Here is a 23,492-nt window from a genome sequence, read left to right on the forward strand (position 1 = left end):
AAGACAGCTAAGGCATAATTACATGACATCCCTGGGAATGAATGGAGCTCCCTAATTAACAGAATTAGCTTCTTTATCTTTTTTACTTTGAACCCTAGGATCAGAGATTATATTAATTGTTTACTGTTATTAGACCACAACTGATTGAGTGTCTGTAGTTAATACAATTAATGGCTCCTGATCTTTCTTTATGCTGCACAAGTATTCAGAAGCCAATTTAGCAAATTGTAAGTAACTTAGTGCAAACACTTACAGAAAGTTAGTGCTGACCCAACTGACCATACAAGAGTTATCAACAACATGGCGCTGCAACAAATGCTTCCCATCATTAGCTTGGCTCTGGTGTGCTTTATATATCCATCCAATGGAAATGGTAAGATTTTCTTTAATATAGGATTATTTCTTGAACTAGCCATCTGGAAAAAGGTTATAATACCATGGCTACTAATTTATTTAGTAGAGTTCAGAATAGTGTATCTGAATAGTTGTTCTTTTGTCAATTATTGCCATTCTCAATTGCTTTCAAATGTTTACCAATGGCCCAACATTACAATCACTGAGAAGATATGTAGTTTCTAGAAACAATAAACTTTTTCTCTAATTTACAGCATTGACAAATAGAGTATTTCAAAACAATGGACCATTGTCTCTTCAAGTGGACCAAGGGGGGTCCTATCATATCTCTATTGATGGTACACCATGGTTGGATAGTCATAATACTTTCTTCTCCATTAATGGCAAAATGCACTCTACTATGGATGGAACACTGAAAGTAGTCTCTGGACCAACAAAGCATTCTAGTGCCAATTCCAAGCTAGGTCCATATGAACAGACAGATGTAACATGGGAGGCGACAAACACAGATAAATCAAGAATTACTACTTCCTTTCAAGTCTATTCTGACATTTCTGCTGTGGTCTTTACTCAGGTATTTTTTAAGAGCTACTTCTTACAAAATATTAACATATGTACTAGTAGTGTAAATTTTAAGTTTCGATTCATCTTCTTGTTTAAGTCATGTGTAACATTCAGGTACATAGTCTCAGTAGATATGTTCTTCACTGTCTTGCTTTAAACACATGAAACAAATATTTATCAAAGATAAATACTTTTTATATCTGATTTGCAATGTTTCAGTGCAACTGAAATATTTTACTTAAAGGTAAAAGACACAATCTACTTCACTGCAGAGCATCTTAGTGTGGGACAAACCAAAGTTGGAAACTCCAGATGTGCATGTGTTTTGTATAACATGATAATAATTATCTAAAAATATACAATATCAACAATTTATTTGATATGAGTCAATATTTTTCTCTCTTTTCAAGAACTTTTCAATGGGTGGTTTGTCTAACACAAGTGTAGGAAATGCCAACCTCTTATGTACTGGGTTTCCTACATTCACTATTGCCAAGTCAATGAGAAGTGAGCTTGGTTTCTTGTCTTATGGCAGCTTATTTGCGGCACTTCAGGATATTGGCAAGTAAGTACAATCTGAATAAACAAGCAGTCTGCTTGAGACTCTCATTACGATACCCTGCTATCATCTTTTAGCAATATGGTAACCAACTGAAAGGACACTTACTGAATGTGTGGGGCAGTAAAGTTGTATCTAGTCAAAAAGTGGTGTACCTTCCCCTGAACTGTACAGTTATGGTATTACAGGGCAAGGCTGATGGTTGGGATAGCAGAGGAGAATACCAATAGGTCATGGAGACAAAATATCTGCCTTAATATCTTGCTTGCAGTTGATTTAGTATCCCCAATCATATTTTTTCCAGATAAGCAGTAACATCAATCTTCACCTTTTGAATATAACCTCATGTACCAAGTTCCATAGACCGTTCAATAACTTCAGATACATGGAAAAAGCACTATTACTTTATGTTCTATTTTTGCACAGTTGGAAGACTCCTGTGAAACTAATCGGCAGTGGACTATACTCTGCACCCCTCACTCTCTTTAACCGTACAAAGCACACAATGATCATATCACCATTTAAAGAGTTCATGGCCTCTTCATTGGTGTTTGATAATGCTAATGACATCATCATGGAAGGAATCATGGGAAATGTTACAGAAATACCAAAAGATTTCATTCAACAAACAATTTTATATTATGGGCAAGGCCCTGGAATTAAAACTGTGAGTTCATTACTATCTTTACTTCTTTCCTCTATAAGATGTGAAGAGACAGAGTTTAGGTTTGTTCCTTTTAAATGATGATTATGGAGTTTGGGAACAAACAGCTTCAAATAATGGATGCCATATGCATACCTAGGTCTCTTTTAAAGAAACCCAGTAAGGAAGTGAAGTTTAAAGGTTTTCAAACTATGAATATCAGGTTATGATCCTGACTGAAGAATTATGATGCTTTCATGGAATTTAATAAACGAAGGCATTTTGTGTGACAGTTACAGTACCTCCAAGATAGCCTACTTATACCACAAATGGTTCAAGTCAATTCTGATAATTAAAATAACATTATTGTAGAAAAGTGCCTCCATAGTTTTAATCTGTACAACAGGTGTGTACAAACTACATCAAGTGGTTTACAGTTTGCTCATTGGTGATAAGCTCTTTTTTTTGGTAAACTTGTCTTCCACAGTCAATGTTTGAGTGGGGCCAGACGCTTTTAAAGCAGTACAACACTAAACGATACAAGGAGAGAGATGTAACTTTGAACTACATTGGGTATTGGACAGATGGAGGTATAATATTATACAAATATATATAATATTATATTATTATACAATATATATATAATATTATACAAATAATGAATGGAACAAATTACATCTTTCAACGAATGAAATATTTGCACTATTGCACGAATGGAAACCATTCATTATTTGTTTTATACAGCATATTATACTAAGATGGGTAAAATACACTCATGCAACAGATTGTTTTGAACAGACAGGTTTCTTTGCCCTCTTACCATTGAAAAAAGTGCTACCAAAAAAGTATAACCCATGGTTCTATTTCATAGAGGGGAATAGAGCGGATTTTGCATGCAATCAACGAGCAATTGACCAATCAAATGACCAGAATACAATTAGGTGTTGTATAATATCAAATAATGCTGAGATAGCACAGATTGTATAAACAAACTGCAGTCAATGATGTTCAAATTTTTGTGTTTGTTTTGCAAATGATATGAAATTAATCTCACAGGCAATATCCATCATTATTATGAAAATAAAATGCTATTCCCTCACGGAAAAGCAAGATTCCAGATCAAATCTTAACACATATTTAAGAAACATTCATAATTGAGCCCTTTGACTGATAACATTGTATTCCTTATTTTCAGGTGCATTTTATTACTACAACACAGAACCTAACAAGACTTATGAGCAAACTATGATAGATGTTAAGGCAGAGGCAGATAGACTCTTTGTGCCATACAAGTGAGTATTCCCTGTTAATCTTCTGTAAGTGTTCAATATCTATTGGGATATTTTACCCATACATTTAATATATACTTCTCTGCGCACATTAAATGTGCTGTCATCATTTACTGTTCCTCAATGCATCTATAGCACTCCCCCGACCAGAGTGGGCAATCTTTTCTTTACAAACTTGTAGTGAATAAATTGTTTCTTTAGGATTGATAGCCTCTAAAGCAGTGATGTGCATTGATACTGCATATTCTTCATGCCCCATTCCAGAGTAGCTCATGAACTTAAAATCTCAGAGTTTGAGTTTGAATTTCACTAAAGCTGCAAATGACCATCTTAATCTAAGATGGTATAGACATACATGTTACTAATGTTCAATGTCTGTGAGTTGAATCTGAATAATAATTTGATTCTAAATGGAATCACTAATTTCAAACCGTTGAGTGAACAATAGCAGCATGTTTTAAAAGCTATTGTTCAACTTTATGATTCTGACAAACTAATGATCACATGCCATATCAACAGGAGCAGGATTTGAGTTGTGAAAGTGGGGGGGCAAACCTGCCAGCAAGACTATCTAAGCGGAGCGCCACCATCGGTAGGTGCGGAGCGTACAAGGAAATTTTTGGCTTTACAAACCCTCCAGATGGCCCGAAACGGCACTCCCCGAGTGCTCTAAGCTGCATGTACCCATCCTTGAAATATGGATCTCATGTCTGCAATTGTATCTAGATAGTTAATTATCGTTTAAAAATTTGAAGAGGATTTATAGTAGAACATATGGTCAGATGATGATGTACAACTTTTGTTATACGTCACTATCTAAGCGGAGCGCCATCATTGGTTGGCAAGGAGCGTCGAAATTTTCGATGAAAGGTACCCTTAGATCGGTAAAATTAACACCCATATAGGCTTTAAATTGCATCTAAACAATTTATGAACGTGTGCAAATTTAGGGAGGACAGATAGAAGAACTTATATGGTGATGTACAACTGAAGCTTATACGTCACTATTTAGGCGGTGCACCACCATCAGTTGGCGCGGCGCATCGAAATTTAAGCAAAAAGGAAATCCTAGATCAGCAAAAATGACACCTCTGGTAACGTGAGTGTTTCAATTATCATCAAGAATAGATCCGAAAACGGGACTCAAAGCCACACATTATTTTATCGGCCCTACCGAAACTGCCGAGTGCTGTATACTGTAACAATGGATTTAATGTGTTAGTGCCAATTTGTAATTTACATTATTCGATTTGCATGCATCATTCCAGGATTTCGAGCAGTAAAGAAATTACATCGGCATTGCCATTGCATATTGTTGAATGAAACGGGGGGGGGGGGGGGTGTCATGTGTCAGTTTATTGAATTTAATTATTTATACACCCAATATGCAAATCTGGCTTTCGTAAATCGTGTCTCTGGATTTAGTTATTCATCGCATGCAGTAGAGCAGCAACGTTGAAAATCAATTCCTGAAGCAAGCACTGTAGCACATGCCTCGGATTCATCACATGCAGAATTGAATCGCTAGTGTGTTAGCTCCAGGATTCGTAACCTGTGCTGCGAACCTGGTGTGCTAGCTCCAGCTCCAGTTATTCTACATGCTACATGTTACGATGTTAAACACAAATTCGACTTAGATTCGAAACAAATAGGCCTATTTGATAGAGCTGTTGTGAGGGAATAATTTCGATTAGGGTTGTGCACATTTGTCTGCAAAAACGACAAAAAAGTGAATTAAGGTCTGGGAAAAAGTGGGGGGGGCAAGTGCCCCCTCTTGCCCCCCCCGTAATCCCGTCCATGCATATCAATATAAAGCTTTTTGTTTGGAAAGAAAAGTTTCTAATGCTAGCTAATACCTCTAATGATTGCTCAACTGATCTGATTTTTTGATAGTACATTGCTATATCCCCTCCACACACCCTCACTCCCTCTTCCAGCATCCTCTTTATCTATTGCATATATAGGTGACTAGTGGTACTAAGGTATTCAAGTGTTCCACATATGCTGACACTGAACTTTGTCAATTCTAACTGCAATTAAATTAATTACAAGAAATATAAGTGGACTTAAGACCAAAAACTAATGGGAGATTATGATATTCAATAACCTGGAGGATGATTTTATTTATTTATTATAACAGATATTACCAGCTAGACTCTTGGTGGTATTTCAAAGGAATTGGAGGAGGTGTAAAGAACTGGACAGCAATGCCATCAGTGTTTCCTGATGGTTCTGGGTAGGTTTAATATTTCACATAAAACACAAAAAATATTGAGTAATATAGCCAGGAGTTGGAATGATGAGTTTCCAACAAAGATCTTGGTTTTTTCTGCCTTCTTCCATGCTATGTTTAGTAGTCAGATTTGGGTATTAGTTGTGTCTAGTATTATAGAAAGAAATAACCACAACTCAGCTGGCTGCATTTACAAAATACTGTCAGTTGTCATGACAATGGTCCATTTGCTGAACTTTTAACTTTGAGATTATTGTTCAATCCGTTGATGTTCCCGCTGATAACCAATCACACAGCCTTCCTTTGTTTCAATTAACGTTAAGAAGTGTACAGCAAATGTTAAGTAGTGCCAGTTAAGACTCATCATGACCTATAGGGTTATTATTAAGCAGTCCTTAATAACTTTGGAGAGAACTGATCTCTTGTAAGAAACCCATGAGGAAAAATCTGTCAGGCAAATGATTTTGCATGATAAGGATGACCTCATATTTAAGCTCCCATTCAGCAGTAATGCCTACTTGAAGCAAAAAATTGCTTCTCCTCCCTAGTTTAAAGCTGGATGGCCCATTGTCAATATAATATTATGAGTTGTATATGCCAATATTCAGTAAAACATCTATTCAACTACAAAAGACAACTACCACTACTCCTATAATAATTCATAAAATAAAAATGATAAAAACTCTGTACAGTACAACTCAATACAAACCAATCATGATGGTGCACAGAACCATGTCTCAGGGTAAACTGCTTGGGATGGTGACATTCAAAAACCTCACTATGGAGAGGCTACTTGAACACAAGTTATCGCCATGTATGCTCCGGATCATAGATAATACCTGATTTCTGTACAGATATATTCAGATTGGTTTGTCTTACTTTCCATGAGGAATTTTACCAGGGAACATGTAATAGAATATAAGATGGTACTAGAATCTCTGCTCATTATTGGGTTGACATGTAAAAGTAAGGTTTATGATGAACATGATGAACTAAAAATCTTCCTTTGATTTCCAGATATCTTTTCAAAAAGCTTGGCTATCCGTTGGCTGCTCATAACAGATACTGGTAAGAATTTCTAACTTTTACTACTTTGGATGATGTTCACTTTTGTCTGATGAAACACATTTAAGATGATTCATCTTTAATATGTGAGTCTTATTTGGGTTTATATTGATGATCATTACAGGTCTTCAGACACAGACTATGCTAGTAAGAATGGAGGGAAATGGAACTTTATAGTAGAGAAAGATAAAGCTATCCCACAAGATGCAGTAAGTCAATGGATAATTATTGCAATAGCCTCAAATTAACTTAAGCTGGGGTTATCTTTCTCATTTATTTTTCAACCAGAATGCAAAAATGCATAGAGGTTTCGATGACTTCATTACAAAGAGCTCTAATAATATAAATATCCTGATTTCTACCATGAGATACCGTGTTTGAAAGGTTTCAGAGTTTGACATTTGGTGACCCCAATGACCTTTGACCTTCACCAAACACAAGGGGGCAATCTACAGAGTTGCATATCTCATTGCTACTTGGGTGACCCCTCCATCATGGGTGACCCCCCCCCGAGAGTTAGTACTCAGGAAAATTAACCATTACCATGGCAACTGACAGCCATATATGGCAAAGGAACTACAATATCTCATCCTCCCTATGGATGGATGAGATAGTATCATGTCTGGAACTCTGACTTGTAACAACTTAAAAATCTCTTTAATGCTGGCAAAAAGCTCCTTTCTTGCTAAACTAGATGAACATTTTCATAAACATAGTATTTAAAGCTGGTTACATCATTGTGTACTATTCAAGATTGCAAACTTTTTCCTCTGTACACTTTTCAAAGTCTTGCAAATCCACAGCTCTGACTGCATTGTGTGAGTATTTCAGAGAGATTCAGTTGGCACCATCTTCCATAAACTTGTTGACACAATATCAAAACTTTGAAATGAACGGTTCCTCTAATTTTGATCTTGCCAGGAATTTTGGGACTTTCTCCTGAGATCATCGAAAGAAGAATGGGGTCTGACTTTATATGAACAGGTAAAGTTGAAGACATTGCTCACATGGATATTAATGTGCCAGCCCTCCCTCTCATCAAAATAAACCTACTGTAAATCACTAACTTTAAAGCGAAAGAGATCTTACACACAATTTAGATAACTTTCCCTTTCTTCTGCAAACACCAACCCATCTTGTCATGGATACTACATAAGAAGCTGCTGCATGGTGATTGCTCTGTGCTAAAATTACAGTGTTTTTGATACACAGTAAATCAAACTATCTACACCCGCAAGGCTTACATGTGAGAACTAAATTGAATGCATGATTGTAATTACATCTACTTTCAGGACTGGCTAAATGATGAGTTTGAAGACATGAAATGCACTCTGGAGAATGTTACTGTTGCCAGGAAATGGCTACTTGACATGGGTAATGCTGCATTGCGAAATAATCTGACCATCCAGTACTGCATGCCGATGGTTAGACATCTCCTACAGTCTGTGGAGATACCACGTATGAATCAAGCCAGGGCTAGTGGTGACTACCATCCTGGTAATGATCAGTGGAACATTGGTATATCATCAATTCTGTACCATGCTCTGGACATTAGACCATTCAAAGATAACTTCAGGACAACGTCAGCCAATGAACACCACCGTAAGTGAACTGCTGTTGGCCTAAACTGTCAGGAAATTCACCCTTTACATCCCTTGTAATAAAGGTTAGGTAAAAAATGGGCATTTAAAATTAGAGATGTAAAATGATGTATTTTATGTGGAAAGAGACTGCATTTGAGGTTTTAAACCATTATTTCTCTTCAATATGTTATTGCCATACCTATTCTTACTGTAAGTAGAAAAGGCTTGGATGCAACTCATATACTGATGCCATATTTAATGTTTCATTGAGATTCTCATGATTCTAATCATTTCTATTTTCTGTATGAAGCCACTCCTAACTCCCTCATTCCAGTTAATGCCATCATACTTTACCCCATGGTCCTAGCTGTCACATATTGGATGAGTATACACAAGATGGTAATAGGTGTGGCATAGATGAAGTAACAGTTTTATGAGCAGATTCTATTTCAAAGATTGTTTTCATACCATTCAATTCTTTATATGGATTTGACTCATTTCCTTCCAGCCAAATATGTTTCAGAGCCAGTACCATTCCTACAAACAGTGATTTCAATTTACAGTACAGCACCTGTGGCCCCGAGTGACAGCATAGGGTTCACAAATGTGACCCTTTTAAATAGGTCAGTTAAACATATTTTGTAATGTAAATGTTACATGAGGATGAGGGTAATTTTAAGTTAAATACTTCAATGTATCTGTCAGTTTTCTGAAATATAGTTATTTAATAAATTCTGCACCAACACTGTCAAACATTGTCTTAGATGGTGAAAGTGAGCAAAGGTATGGCTACAATCCAATCAAAACTATATAAATCAGTCTCTCTTGTGTATCAGGCACTAGTTCTCCATTACATATATTACCTTTGAAATACAAACAAGTACAGAAATATGACTAAAACAGCTTAATAAACTCATTAGTAAGGTTGCTGAATTTGCACAAAATTATACTAAAATTGGTCACATTAATTAAACTTGTGCATGAGATGTTATTCTTCATGTTAAACTTTAACTGTCTCCATACAGGACAATGGCATCAGATGGGTTACTCCTGCAACCATCTCGTCCTATGATGGCAGTTGATGGTTACATCCTTAATGTACGTATAAATCATAAAGTACTGTATCTGTGAATGTACAATTTGATTAAAAGTTTTCTCTTGTCAACACAAAATCTCTCCTAGATTATTTACAAACAGAATAATGGGTGATACTAATATAATCACATGCTGTGCTATCTTAACGTAACACTTTCAGACAGGCTAATTATAAGTTACAATGTTGTAAACATAATTTCTACACATTAACCTCTCATGGATCTTAATCAAAGAACTTTTTGCTGATTTACATAACACTTTACACAAGCTACAATTCTATTGCAGTAAAAGTAGCAGAGTTTAGAATTTTTTTACCAACACCTGGGATAAATGCTTTGCTACCACACTGTCAATACAACCTTAAATTCACTCTTCATTTAATTTTTCAGTTTGCCTTCCCAGAAGAAAACATTGGCATAGTAGGATTGGTGTGGTCTACCTATAGCAATATCAGTGGGACTATTTATGGATCAATTCTGGCTATTGATACATACTCACCACAAGATGTCTTTCCACTGGATGTTGACTTGCCGGTAACAATTACTTCTATGCTTGCAGCTTTCAATTGCACCGATTTCTCTTAATAACTTTGCTACGTTATACAATTTTTTTTGTGAGATAAATTCCTCTTACGAATATATATCCTTGTTAGTCTATCCATTAACTATCGAAGGGCGGAGTTGGTGGTATAATTGCATAGTTTGCCAATCAAAGCCATTTACTGCCATTGTAATTGTTGAACTAGGTTATGACATGACATTTATGTCACACTTTGTTGGCAACTTAGTAGTTTATGTAGTCTTTAAATTCTTTGGCAATAATTGAAAGGGTATTTTTAGAATTAAATGGCCTGAGATGTTAATCCTGGAGGTTTTTCTTCTCTTCTAACCTAGAATCATGAATCACTAGCATACCTGGATGGACATCCAGAGAATACTGTCTGGTTCACAGAGGACAAACCAATCACTCTATCCCCCAGCAGCTCTAGTAACTTCCAGCTCTGGCAAACAGCTCCCACATTTTCATTCAAGTAAGTCTAACTTTATAACTTTATCTGTTTGAATATACTGTAACCATGTTACAGATGAAGAGCAATCCTTTGCTAATGCTGCTCTAGAAGTGCATGAACAACCACATTATTCACATTTGAACAATGTCCCATACTGAAAACAGAACTTTGTTAAAGTAGAACTTAAGATTCAGTTGAATGAAGAAAGACAAAAAGTAGCAATTAAATTTTCAGTTAATGAACTACTTCTGCTTTAAGGGTTACTTTTACCCAGATTTTCATGAACTATGAATTAACATTCCTTTCTTCAACATCTCTTTGTAGTGGCCAACAAACATGGGCAATTCTTGGGGAAGTTAAGAAACTTGTCCCATTCTCACCAAAACGATTCCAGAAACTGGAAGTGGCAGAGGTTGCAGTAACCCTCCAGTTACATGCAGGACCAAGAGAGAAGATTGATATTAACATTATAACTCTAGGTACAATGTGGATAGCAACTTGCAATTCTGAAGAAGCTGGAACCATGGAACTAAGAATCACTGATGTTAACAAATATACCTGTAAAAAGACCAACTAATTCCAAAATACAGTAAACAGCTCAAATGGACCAATATATTATTTAATGTGAGAATGATCATGTTGAAGTATAGAATCCAGCGCTATCCAGGGATATTTGCTTGAAGAAGTTCAAATGTTTAGTTTATTGAGATGCTATCAAATATGCAAGTGCTGTACATGGGAAGTATTTTGTTTCTGATCAACCTTCAGAATGAAGATTACAATGCTATATGATATATGAAAGTAATGGCCCGTGGAATTTACTTGAAAACATGACTGTTATCATGAAAACCAACTTAGAGAGTTTCTAAAACATTAGATTAGTTCTATTAATGGCTTGAATTATGTGGAAGCATTACCAATGGCACACATACTTATTATTTAATATTGTTTTAACGATATTGAAATAAAAATGTAAAGTTCAATAAGGAATTATGCTTTTAAAGAACTCATTTACCTACGGAGCAGCCATATACTGTATATTCAAAATGGGAAATTAGAATCTCTGTTATAATCCTTTTAATCTTTCAAACTTCTTATCCTCCATCTTATTTCTTATTTGTTCATGCTTTTATGAGTGTACATTTTACGTCTTTTGTGTATCATTATTATGTGTCCTATTTCTAAATTTTGTAATTTATACTGGATTAAAGAAATTGAAATTGAAGGAACTTTATCGATAATCATCTATGATTCAAATAAGTTTCACATATTCCCTTTTATGATCTCATCATGTTTTAACTTGATTCTAACTTGTTTAGTTTAACCTCACTTATTATTACGGAACAAGAACTCTTTAAAGGACTAATCAGACATGCACAGAGAGTGTGGAGTTTAGCAAAATAGTGACAATACAATTGGAAATATTGGAGTTAAGCAAACAGCGACAACACCATTTTAAAAGAAAACCAATCGATGCTTTACAGTAAGGAACATTGCAACTTGCCTTAAAATAAATCAACTTCATGTATGATTTTGCTGCCATATTTCTCCCATTTTGACATCAATAAGTCAAGCTAATTGTTTAAGATTAAACAAAAGACCCATGTTTTTAATCCAGCACTTGTAGGATAGTAAAGTGAAAAACATATTTCACACAAATGGTCACAACTGATGGCCGTTTGTTTTTTGACACAGATATCTGCAAAGTGCAGTAACAACACCACTACCATACAGTAGTATCATAACATCCAATAGAGAAACTTTACCAACCTCTTCTTAGCTTGTGACTTGAACCAGGGATGCATGGTTACTCAAACAAACAGTTCTGTTGGAAGATCTCTTTTCCATGGATAGCTCAGCTGAGTACCAGAAGACAAAACACTAACTGCTGCAATTCTGCCAGAGCGCCTGACTATTTCTTTCAATGGTAGATGAGGTAAATGAGCCAAGTAAAATGACAGAGCTCCAATGAAGGAATCTCCAGCACCCTGAAGAATAAATAAACAAAGGAACCTTTAGAAGTGGTTCTGTAGTTTATGGTAATTAACCACACACTTTTATTTACACCAATATTCATATTCTCCAAATCAAATTTCAATAGTTCCAATATGACCAGCTGTTAATTTCAATGCCATAACAGCTGGTCATATTGGAATTATTGCAAGGATAACTTGTCACCCACTATGTTATGCAATGCACATTGTTCAATGGTTCTGTATTCAACGGTTTATCTCTGGGTTCCTCTTTCAAGCATTCCAAAGACTTAATATAACACAACTATATAGTTTTCATATCTTACATTGGCCAACAGCATTAGCACAATGCATTCATATTACATAATGCTCTATCTTCTGAAAAGAACCATTGGAATTGTTCTCAAAATTTTCGCAAACCTAGAATCTAGTACTGCCCTCCCTGAGACTCACAAACCTTAACAAATTTATGACACTTGTCAAGAATGTAAAAGTATATTAATTCTTGTTTGTCAGACCTATACCCAGACTGTGTCTCTTGATATCATCCAACTTGTCAAAATTTTTAGCAGCATAGAGCACAGTATAGCATGAAGTAAAGCAATTTGTAGCAGATATTAACTCAACACCTAGTATCTAGGTATCAAGGTGCAGGTAGAACATGTTCTTAGAAAGTTTGATTCTAAGGAAAGAAGATAAAGTTGCTCATTGGTTCAGCTTTCTCTTGTACAATATAGAGAACCATTCACCAATTGCCACACTATAGATGGTGCAGCTACTGACCATATTATCTACAGGTGTGACTGGATCCTGAATGTTATCAAATGTTATCTGGTTCAGCGATACTCGGTAGATTTTTAAATTACTAGCAATCAAATATAAAAGAGCTGTTGACTTTAGTTGCAAGAAAACTATTCTCTTGTTCTGAAATGCTCTACAGATAAATAGTAAGTAATGTGGCATTTAACTAGTAAGTTTATCTTACCGTAGTATCTACCGGTGTGACAGGATCCACAGGAATGTGTTCTGGAGTCTTTGTTTCTGTTGTAACAAGGACAGCACCATCTTTGCCTAGGGTAATAATAACTTTCTGACATCCTCTCTCCAGTAAGACCAAAGCTGCCTTCTTTGCTTCATCTACACTGGTCACAGGCAATCCTGTTAGAAGTTCTGTCTTAAAAACAAAGTCCACACATGATTTCATTGAAAGTAATATCAGCATTAACATAATGTGTCAATGTATCAAGCATATCATTTAAGAAAGAAAACAGATCAAAAATCCACATAAAAAAGGAGAAGAAAGGAACAATGAAGAGCATGTATGAAGATAAACCAAAACTGAAACAAGATATAGGCATACAAAATGTAACCACCTAAAGTGGAGGATTGAGAGGAAGTATTTATTACTCAGAGTGTGAACAGTTGCAAGCTCCCAGTATTGAAGTTTATTCTGTAAGGTATAAAAAAGGTTATTATATTTCCTTGCTTACACTAGCTTGAACAACTTTTAGAACATGTTTTTGAATTTGAAAACTTGGTTTTCTTCATATTATGTGCTGGATGTCAATAACATATATAAAACAAGAGCATCAATGACGCAGTATCTCAATACTGGAAGTTCTAATTTTGATTCCTAGTTTCATATCTTTGCTCTGTCTCTACAATTATCAATATCAATCATGGTACAACAAATATAAAACTTGCATTTACGCTACTTTGCCACGAATAGTCTCTGCAGGTTACACTTCATCCTGCGAGTGTTGCCTTTAGCGCTCATTGCCTGTTTGTCGAGAGAACGGCGTTGCAAGGTTTAGTAATGTCATAGAAAATTTAAGAACTTGTTTTTTATGTGGTATCCTTCATCTTGGGTCAGTCTCTGTTGGACTTTTGGTCATATAGTTTGACGTCAATGACAACAGTCAAATAAAAAGAGGCGAACAACTCGACCATATTCTTGATGCCGGCCTTGAGAAAGCTAGGCCTATCGACCTACTGTACGTTACTGTCGACTGTAGTGGTGACTACCATCAAAACTGTGTACACTTCCAAGTATCAAAACAACCCACGTTTTTCCATCTCAATTTTTTTGACATGAAGATTTCATGGATTTATGACTTGGAAAAAATAATGTACAAGTAGATTACAAGTTTTTAATTGAAAGTGATGGGTGGCCTCCTCCTCCCCTAATAGCCACCTCAGTTCCTCTCCATTTTAGTATTTTCTTTTAATTATTTGTATATTTGATGTCAAACATCACAGGTTCAATAGAAAGCTAAACTTCTTATAACCTTATACTGTAGTTTATACATCTTAAATCCTTATAAATAAAACATAACCTTATACAATTTTTATAGTCTTATAAAAGTTGTGATGCTATGGCCGGCTCCTCTTTTATACATACTCCAGTGAAAATAAAATGTGATAGATTATTATTTTTGTTTTTAATTCTTTTTTGGGAGGAGGGGGGGTTATAGAAATATACCAAACAAGCTGTTAATTCATAATGATGCTTCATTCTAGAAATGCACAATATACACTCTATTCCAAATGAATAGTTGTTGAATTATCCCATTAACATTATGTTAAAATTATGGAGTCACAGTTAATATATAAGTTGGAAACTTAACTTAATTAAAACACACTGTAAGGCAATCAAACAAACTTACCCTGGCCCAAAACTGCCTGAACATCAGTACGATGCTAATGTGGCTATTACTAAATGAACGCCTAATATAGGATGCACTAGGCCTAGCCTAAGTAGCCTTCAGCAGTACAACAATGTGTATATGTAATTATACAAAGATACCTCATGGGCAATCAAACAAACTTATCATGACCCTTGCTCTGAAAAGCTACCTGAACACCAGTAAAATCCTTAAATGGATATTACTAAAACCATGGAGCTATAAACAGACGAAGTCCTAATATAAATTAAATGCACTACGTAGCATTCAGCAGTACAACAATGTGTATATGGAATTAGTGTGCAATACACTACCAGTACCAGCAGCGTACCTCACAACAGTACAGAAAATTGGTCGCGAGGGTAGCCATTTTCGTATATCTAACATGTAGCTGCCATGAGTCATAGCCAATCTGCTACAAACCAGACTTGGAGGCGGGGCTTAATCGTCAAAAACAGGGAAACGTGGGCAAAAGTTCCCTACAAACAAGTTTTGGAGCGTGTGCAAAAAAGGCCTGTTACAACTGTGTTTCAGCCCAATTTGGCCAAATTTGGACATAAATCGGTGAAAAGTCATAGAATGAGATACAATTCTGGAATAAAAAATAGTAACTTTTGTTGGCCTATATGATATATGCTTGCTCTGGAAATTCCAGAGAAAAAGAACTTTGTATGAAGATGCTGAAAATTTTTTAAGAGAAGAGAGAGTCCCACTTACTGTTACAATATCTCTATACATGTAATGTATTGAGATAAAAAATCACATATTATACTTATTTCTAACACAACAAATTCCTCCAAATGAGTGTTTCATAGGTGAAATTGTCAAGGAGCTGTTAGGTGGATTAATGCATTTATTTTATTATGATATTTGAACTTTTACTTTTCATTCATTTGACACTTTTCCAAAGGGAAACAAATACACAATGATTGAAATAAAAATGACGTATTATTTGGGGCCTTTTTCTGCAACTTCACTATCAAGACAAAAATGTCAAAATACACCATAGGGAGAGCTGCCTAGCAACCATAACAGGAAAACTAAACCATTGTAGAATCAATGCCCAAGTACTCTACAAGATCTTAATTCACTGCAGTTCCTTTAGACTGAATTACTCCTCAGTAGAGATGAACAATATTACAAGCCATGGACACTTTAGACTACATTTTTCCACAGTGCAGAGGAAGAACATGACAAGCAATGGAATCCATTTCAATAATGTTTGGATAGTCATTGTTACATGCTCAGGGCTAGGACTGCTGATGATGATGATGATGATGATGATGATGATGATGATGATGATGATGATGATGATGATGATGATGATGATGATGATGATGATGATGATGATGATGATGATGATGATGATGATGATGATGATGAATCTATATAATGGTTGTAATAATTGTCCACAAATAACTTACTCTTGGTTAACTGCATCATGATGATCATTGAATAAATCCCATGAATAAATCCCCACTGTGACCTTGAAAGCAAAGACAACAAACTGCACCTAACATGAAGTCTAACTCAAGATTTTAATTTCAAATATTCTATTGGAACAGAAAGTTATTGGGAAAAATGTAATAGTTACTCTTCATCTACTCACTTCCAGTTGGTTTATGCACATTATGTCAGTGACTTTGTAAAACTCTGAGTCAAGGTTGGTAATTGCAGGAGATGGGTTAAGCACAGTTAAAGCTGAGAAAATAATGAGATGGAATGATGCTGAAAAGGGTATGAGAAGTAGTAAATATTACACACAAAATAAAACAATAATACCATATCACTTCATACCTCTTTCCATGGATCAAATTAACAGTTTACAAACTTCTTTTGATAAATTATAACTTATTCGTTGACTCACATCCACTTTCTTTTGCAAGCTGTAGAGCTCTTAGGGTGGTCTCTCTTCTTATCTCCATCTCACTGACCACAACTTTAGCTGACTTGACCTGGCTGAAAGCCTTCTCAACATCACCAGGGGTTAACAGATCATTAGAACCCTTCACTGAAACAAATGAATTCTGTCCTGTGAAGAAGAATTATACAGAAATAAAAAACTAAAAGAATTGGACATTGGACAAACCAAAATCTTGTGACAAGCTATCATCTCCATAGCAGGTCAAAATTAAGATCAAAACTCTAATCACAATATTTGATCACATTAAAAATGCAAAAGTAGAGTAGGTTAATGTCTGACCTTCTTGATCAACTGTAATAAGAACAACACCTGTAGATGCCTCACTGGTTTGTTGAATAAATTCTGTCAAAAATAAGAAATAGAAAAAGAAGAAAAGTTAAGAGCTGTTTCAATCCATTTCTCATGAAAGCTATACAGTGGGAAAGGTTGGCTGTGGCTCAGTGCCTGAGAGAACCACTATCTTACTGTAGCAAGACAGAACAATGTGATGTGAATGTATATATGCGCACATTACACGTTTGAATATGTTCTTTCATCACAAAGCATGGGTGCAAAACTATGTGAAGAAGTGACAAATATACGTAACAAATCAGTGAACTAAATTCTCAAATCAAGCAGCTTGCTGACAACCTGGCATCATTTATCTATGGTGATGGTGGTATCGATATGTCTCTATTCAATAATGATGGGCTGCACCTAAATAGAATGGGAACTGGTAAACTTCTTAACAAGTTCACAATTATTGGACTTATGCCTATGAAATGGCAGATCTATGATTTCATATCCACATAACAGTCATCTTCGAAGTAATGACAACTTTGCCAACAAGCAACGTTATCAGCAACCAGTCTACTTCATCAGCCCAAAGAGCAGTACAATGGATGCTATGACAGGGTAATTTGACCTCAACATGTGGAAAGTTACAGTATATGAACCACTGTAAAGATCATGATAGATACCATGTGGAAAGGAACCCAGACCACAACAGATGCACAAGGTACCAAAGCAGCCCTACACATCGATGCACAGAATCATACTTGTAACAGGAACCGGTCACATCACCAAAACTACGAACCATGTAACATGCCACCTTCAAACCATGGGTGTTACAACTGCAAAGAATTCAACCATGTTGTCACAAACTGCCGATATGACCACACATTTTAATATTGACTTTGCACCAGACTAGGTCATAAAGAATTCAACTACTGAAGGCCATGGTAAGAGTGCTGGAAGCACAACAGATCCTGTCCTAGAAGACCAAGTCAGAAATGACACCCACCAAGAAGCAAGAGTACAACAGTTCACAAACTGTATTGAAGTGAGACTAGGCACTGGACTCAAATTTGGTTTTATAAATATCCACAAATACACCCAAATATGGACCAGATAGGAACTCTACTTACCTATCAGAATAGATTTTTAATATCTCAGCCATTATGGAAACAATTTTTAAATCGTAAGTATTTTGATCATGAATTAAGAGTACCAGGATACAAAATAGTGCGGAAGGACAGATCTGGGTAAGAAGGTGGTGGGCTTTTATTTTATGTTACTAATGACATGCCATTTGACTTTAAAGTTGATATAGACATCATTGAAGTTATCTGGTTTAGAGATCAAGTTACGTTTGAATAGGTAAATGTTGTGATGTGTAACTTATAGATCCACAAATGCTAGAGCAGAATGGATCAACATTCTTCATAACATGCTTACTACACCATATAATACCTGCCAAGATACTGTTGTCATAGGAGACTTAATTTTAACATCTTAAATGAAAGTAACAATAAGACATGGGCACAAACTTAATGTCCATTTAACATAGAACAAATGGTAAAATACCCCAACAGAGTTACAGAAAACACCAGCTCCCTGATCGATCATGTGTATACTACAAATAGTGAAATGATGAAAAATCTTCAAGTACCACATATTATGGTCATTTTACAGTATATTTTTCTGTGTCACAAAGAGAAGCAAGTAAAGATAAGAATGCATACTTCGATAAAGTATAGGGCAGTAAAATGGAAGACAATGCATTCATGCTATTATACAGTTGGAATGATATAATCTCTGGAATGAACTTAGTAAAAGCACTTCAAACTTGGGATAATACGTTGATTGGTATCGTCAACACTTAGGCCTGCCCGCAGAAAATAATATGGGTCAAAAGAAAGTATCAATCTGCTTGGATAAACGAAGAAATAACATATGCAATGAAAATTAGGGACATAAGCAAAATCTAATAAACCCATCATGACGGTCAAGCCTGCATATACAGTAGAAAAATCTGTCTTCCTTAATTAACTCAAGCATTAATAATTTGTTACTTGATAGAATAAACAACCCCAAATACTGCAATTTGGATTCATCCTTGAGCGCACCTAATATATCACCAGTCACCAGTATAATTGTAAACACAAGTGCTCTAATGGCCAGCACCAGTTTCCTGTGTGTGAAGACAAGTTTGGCTTGAACACTGAAATAATACACTGTGTGTTTAATCATGAATTTGTGCAGAGGAGCATTCAGTATGGCTAGCATTACCAACTGGGGGAGATATTCAATCTCCTGTTTTTGGCCCAAAACAGGGCACTCTGGTGGTATTTGCTATAGGCAGGGAAGATTGTAATGATGCTATATCGTCGCTGGAGGAACAAAAGAACATCCCTCATTTGACTATCTAAACAGGATTACTTTAAAAGTGCTATTGCCAAAAACTGTGGAAATACAAAAGAACTGCAGCAGATCTTAAGAAACATTCAATCACCGTTAAAATGTTCAAACTTAATCAGGTCAGTTTGCATCCACTTAACTACCTACAGACACTAGCTTTGATATACCGGAAATTACGAGTTAAGTGCTTACATTTTAAAGAAAATTGCACCCTATTTTACATCAAGCCTTACACATATATTGAATCTTAGTACGCAAGTAAAACTATTTCCACCAACATGGAAGTCGGCTAAAGTTAACGCAAAGGGCCCCCTCAAGTACAAAGTTTTATTTAAGTTATGCCATGTTTTAGTTACGCTTTACGTCATTTGAAAGTCTCACATCATTTATTACTCATGTACATTGTACATGATCATTGTTTTCATGGTTTTATATTGAATCACTCTCAAAGCATTTCCGAACGTTCTTACACGTCTATAATTCAGTTGAATTGCAGTTTTCAATGTACAACTTATTAGTTTTACACTTACATGTATTTCACATCACCATTACTTTATTGAATCAGGATTAACCTGTTAGCATAATTAACAAGAAGAGCTAATTGCATCTTTCTGAGTGATAGGAAATACTTAATATTTGTGTGAAACAATGCACATGCTCATTGTGTATGTAGTAACAATTGTAACATAATCAGATGCTTGTAATAAGAACACACCATTATTGTACTTGGAAACCTTCTTTCATTCCATAATGAGGGAATGGAAGTAATTTTTTGTATTACCTGTATTAACACTGTTTGCTGTAAAATTTTCAACTGTGTCTTTTCCAAAGGTGTCATCACCAACCTGCAATAAGAAGACCCAAAGAAGAAATTCATTACACTTACTGCGAAGTGTCACATCTTTCTTTGACATGGGATTGTGATATATGCAAGTGGTACAAAACTGACCTTTACTTAAAACTTGCAATATGATCTTTAGACTTTAAATGCTGAGTATTAGTCAGTCTATAACTTCAAACTTCTTGGCATGCTTTAATGATAGAGAACTTGAATATAGAAGCAAAGATATAACATAGCTGATTGAACTGGCACATAACTGCCATTGTTGAAGCAGGACACCCCACTGCAGTGACCAGCTCAGAAAGGTAAATTTCTTGAAACCAGCTAGAATGCCAAGTTAAACTTTTTCAGTTACCTTTGCAACCATGGAAACCTTTGCACCTAACCTCGCAGCCATGATACTCTGGTTGGCACCTTTTCCACCAAATGAAGTAACAAATTTATGTCCATGGATGGTTTCACCAGGCTTTGGAAACTGTGGAACATAACTATTAGAGAAGAAGTTATAATCAGAAGGATGTGGTCTGTTTAAGTTGTGCAGCCATACTATAGAACATCACTAACATGTGAACATAGAATAAATTGTTAACAAAACACATGTTCTTTCAATGGAATAAATAATCCATAAAAATAAGCCAATTTTTTTGACATTCCTCTCCCTGGAGGGCACTTTTGGAAGAAAGCTATTTTACAAGTGAATGATAAGCAGAGCACCTGCCAAATAGTTTACAGTACTTTTAATGAATCATCTCTTTTCATGAACATGTTTTCATGCATCAGTATAATGAACAACACTATCTGCACAACATGCTCAAAGGTAGACATGTACTTTTAAAAGATTTAAGGTAAACAAACCATTGTGACTGTCTATGCTTGTTTCTCAAGGCAAAATGTGGGAACTCTTACCAGCGATACTGAGGTATCAACCTTTGCATGATCTACAAACATAAATTAATGTATTCCCTAGAGCTATCCAAAATCATGTACAGGTAGATGTCAGATGACTGAATGACAGCCACACACTTTATCAGATACAATAAAAAAAAAAACAACAACAAAGAGAGGCACATAGTACATACAAAACAACACAGAGAATGATTAGGCCTATACACTGATATTTGGAACATCTTTCGTCACATTGACTAGTCACAATGCATGAGTGGTTGCCCTGAACCAGTGATTTGGTAGAATACAAACATGTGAAGGCTACGCTATCTTGACTTTCTGAAAATGATACATTAAGATAACATCATTCATGGGTAAAAATTCAACAAAATCTCATTCAAATATGAAGATATACACAGATCCTTGGAACAGGAAAAGTGTGCTGGTAGCAGTTTCTCAATTTTCGATCAATATTTGACGGGAAGAAGAAAAAAAACCCCACCGAATTGGGTGGTATCTTTTTCTTCTTCCTGTCAAATGTTCATATGTATAATGTAGTATGCCAAGGGCTTAAAGGGTGTGAAAACTTGCGCGAAAAGAAATGTCTAATGCCGGTAATCTGACCTAGTTTCGAAAGAGGTGTAACAGAAGTGTAAGACACCACCATCGATCCCAGAAAATACACATACACAGCTTGCTACCATCAGTAATTAGACACTAGTGTACAGTCAGTACATACAGCTGCGGTCAATACCCACAGCACAGAGTACAAACAATACAGCGATGGTCATCTCAGGCCCAGCTAAAGATAACAAGGTATGACGTTTCATTACTGTACTGTCTGCATTTTGTAGCGACACAAACAAAACATCACTTGCAAGCAACGTAAAGTTAACTTTTTTCAGATGGCCGCACACGGTTTGGGGCGAGTCTTCAATGCCTTTAAGCCCTTGGCATACTAAGTTATACATATGTACAGTAGTTGCTTGTTAATCAAATAGTAACCTCTTTTTAAGTGCAACTTTAGTCTACATAGCCTTAAGGTTAACAGCCAAAATTGACGCAATAAAGCAATTTTGATTTTGAGACACTTTCATAGATTATTCCACTTACTGTTCTTAGCAGAAATGAACACCCCTATAAGGGACCCCTATAAGGTCTCAGACCAAGATAAAATATAAAAAAATTCAAAGGAAGGCAGCACGCTTTGTAACTCAAGATTTCCGTAGGCAATCCAGCCTCACTGAGATCTTGAAGACTTTGAAGTGGGAACCCCTCACAGAAAGAAGGAAAAGGGCCAGACTTATGCTCTTTTACCAAATTATTAATGGCCTAATTACAGTCCCAAACGAGACTAATCCCTTCTTGAAACCAGGGAGGCATGGTCGCAATACTCAAATTCCACATAATCATCGTGCTTTTCATTATAGCTTCTATCCTAGGACCATAAAAGACTGGAATACATTATCCTTGGCCGTTAAAGAGAGCCCTAGTCTTGAGGTGTTTAAGACAAGATTGCCCACGCATTATTATTAGCTCTGCTGCGCTGCACACCAACATCCTCGTTGTGATTCCCGAGAGGGGTTTTTAACGAGTATCTTACAGAAGCAGAAACACCAAACTTCAACAAATGCTCAGTTAGGCCCTTACTGTTTGGGAACTCTTTCCTTGCTTCAGGCATTCTGACCTGAATCTGAAATTGCATATTTGGAAGATAGAACTAAACCAATGGGTAAAATAGCAGCGAGAACATCATCACCACTTTCCTTTAAAGAACATTATTGCCCCTCTAGACCTACTATCCCGAATTTACCGTATAGTGTATACCCTCCAGAAGTATAGGCCTAACAATGGCTACGGTAGGGTATGCTAGGATAAACTTACATTACACTAGCCTTCAGATGTATTAATTTCGTTATTTCTTCGGCATACAAGTATGAGAATGGACTGCCTATCATACCTTATAAAATCTATGCAACAAGAGCCTACAATTAACACGTCGAACTGCATAATTTCTGACAAACAGTTTAATTAGTTGTCACTGTTAAGTTAGATTGCCCTGGTTATAGTCGCATGCGAAAAACTAGTTTGATACAACTACAATGAATGCAG

The 23,492-nt window shown here is 35.9% G+C and overlaps 2 protein-coding genes across 4 annotated transcripts in view; one reads left to right on the top strand and one right to left on the bottom strand.

The window, feature by feature from the left end:
- LOC139972067 (ribokinase-like) overlaps positions 1 to 23,492 on the bottom strand; it is a 53,444-nt gene that overhangs the window by 10,969 nt on the left and 18,983 nt on the right. The window contains exons 1-8 of one of the 3 annotated variants that reach the window (XM_071978966.1): positions 23,341 to 23,492; positions 20,851 to 20,983; positions 20,436 to 20,499; positions 17,255 to 17,317; positions 16,919 to 17,083; positions 16,661 to 16,752; positions 13,353 to 13,541; positions 12,165 to 12,382 (exon numbers count right to left, since the gene is read on the bottom strand). In XM_071978966.1, the coding sequence (XP_071835067.1) occupies positions 12,206 to 12,382; positions 13,353 to 13,541; positions 16,661 to 16,752; positions 16,919 to 17,083; positions 17,255 to 17,317; positions 20,436 to 20,499; positions 20,851 to 20,983; positions 23,341 to 23,390 (933 nt within the window). In that variant the 5' untranslated portion in view covers positions 23,391 to 23,492 and the 3' untranslated portion in view covers positions 12,165 to 12,205. The remainder of the gene's footprint in view (positions 1 to 12,164; positions 12,383 to 13,352; positions 13,542 to 16,660; positions 16,753 to 16,918; positions 17,084 to 17,254; positions 17,318 to 20,435; positions 20,500 to 20,850; positions 20,984 to 23,340) is intronic. The other 2 variants (XM_071978967.1, XM_071978965.1) reach the window with 2 other exon arrangements.
- Positions 93 to 11,591, top strand: LOC139972066 (uncharacterized). The gene is made up of 16 exons (XM_071978963.1): positions 93 to 373; positions 609 to 928; positions 1,329 to 1,483; positions 1,904 to 2,144; positions 2,608 to 2,710; positions 3,316 to 3,412; positions 5,550 to 5,645; positions 6,660 to 6,710; positions 6,832 to 6,916; positions 7,629 to 7,691; positions 8,000 to 8,309; positions 8,799 to 8,913; positions 9,316 to 9,388; positions 9,775 to 9,918; positions 10,279 to 10,415; positions 10,719 to 11,591. Exons 1-16 carry the CDS (start codon positions 301 to 303, stop codon positions 10,969 to 10,971), a joined length of 2,316 nt encoding a protein of 771 aa, XP_071835064.1. The 5' UTR covers positions 93 to 300; the 3' UTR covers positions 10,972 to 11,591.

Source organism: Apostichopus japonicus, chromosome 8 (genome assembly GCF_037975245.1).
Source record: "Apostichopus japonicus isolate 1M-3 chromosome 8, ASM3797524v1, whole genome shotgun sequence".
In the NCBI taxonomy this organism is placed as follows: domain Eukaryota; kingdom Metazoa; phylum Echinodermata; class Holothuroidea; order Aspidochirotida; family Stichopodidae; genus Apostichopus; species Apostichopus japonicus.

Excerpts from the sequence above, each read along its gene's own strand:
- LOC139972066 (XM_071978963.1), top strand. The coding sequence starts at position 301 with ATGGCGCTGCAACAAATGCTTCCCATCATTAGCTTGGCTCTGGTGTGC. Across the intron at positions 2,711-3,315 it reads TGGGTATTGGACAGATGGAG|GTGCATTTTATTACTACAAC; the intron begins GTATAATATTAT and ends CCTTATTTTCAG. Across the intron at positions 10,416-10,718 it reads GCTCCCACATTTTCATTCAA|TGGCCAACAAACATGGGCAA; the intron begins GTAAGTCTAACT and ends ATCTCTTTGTAG.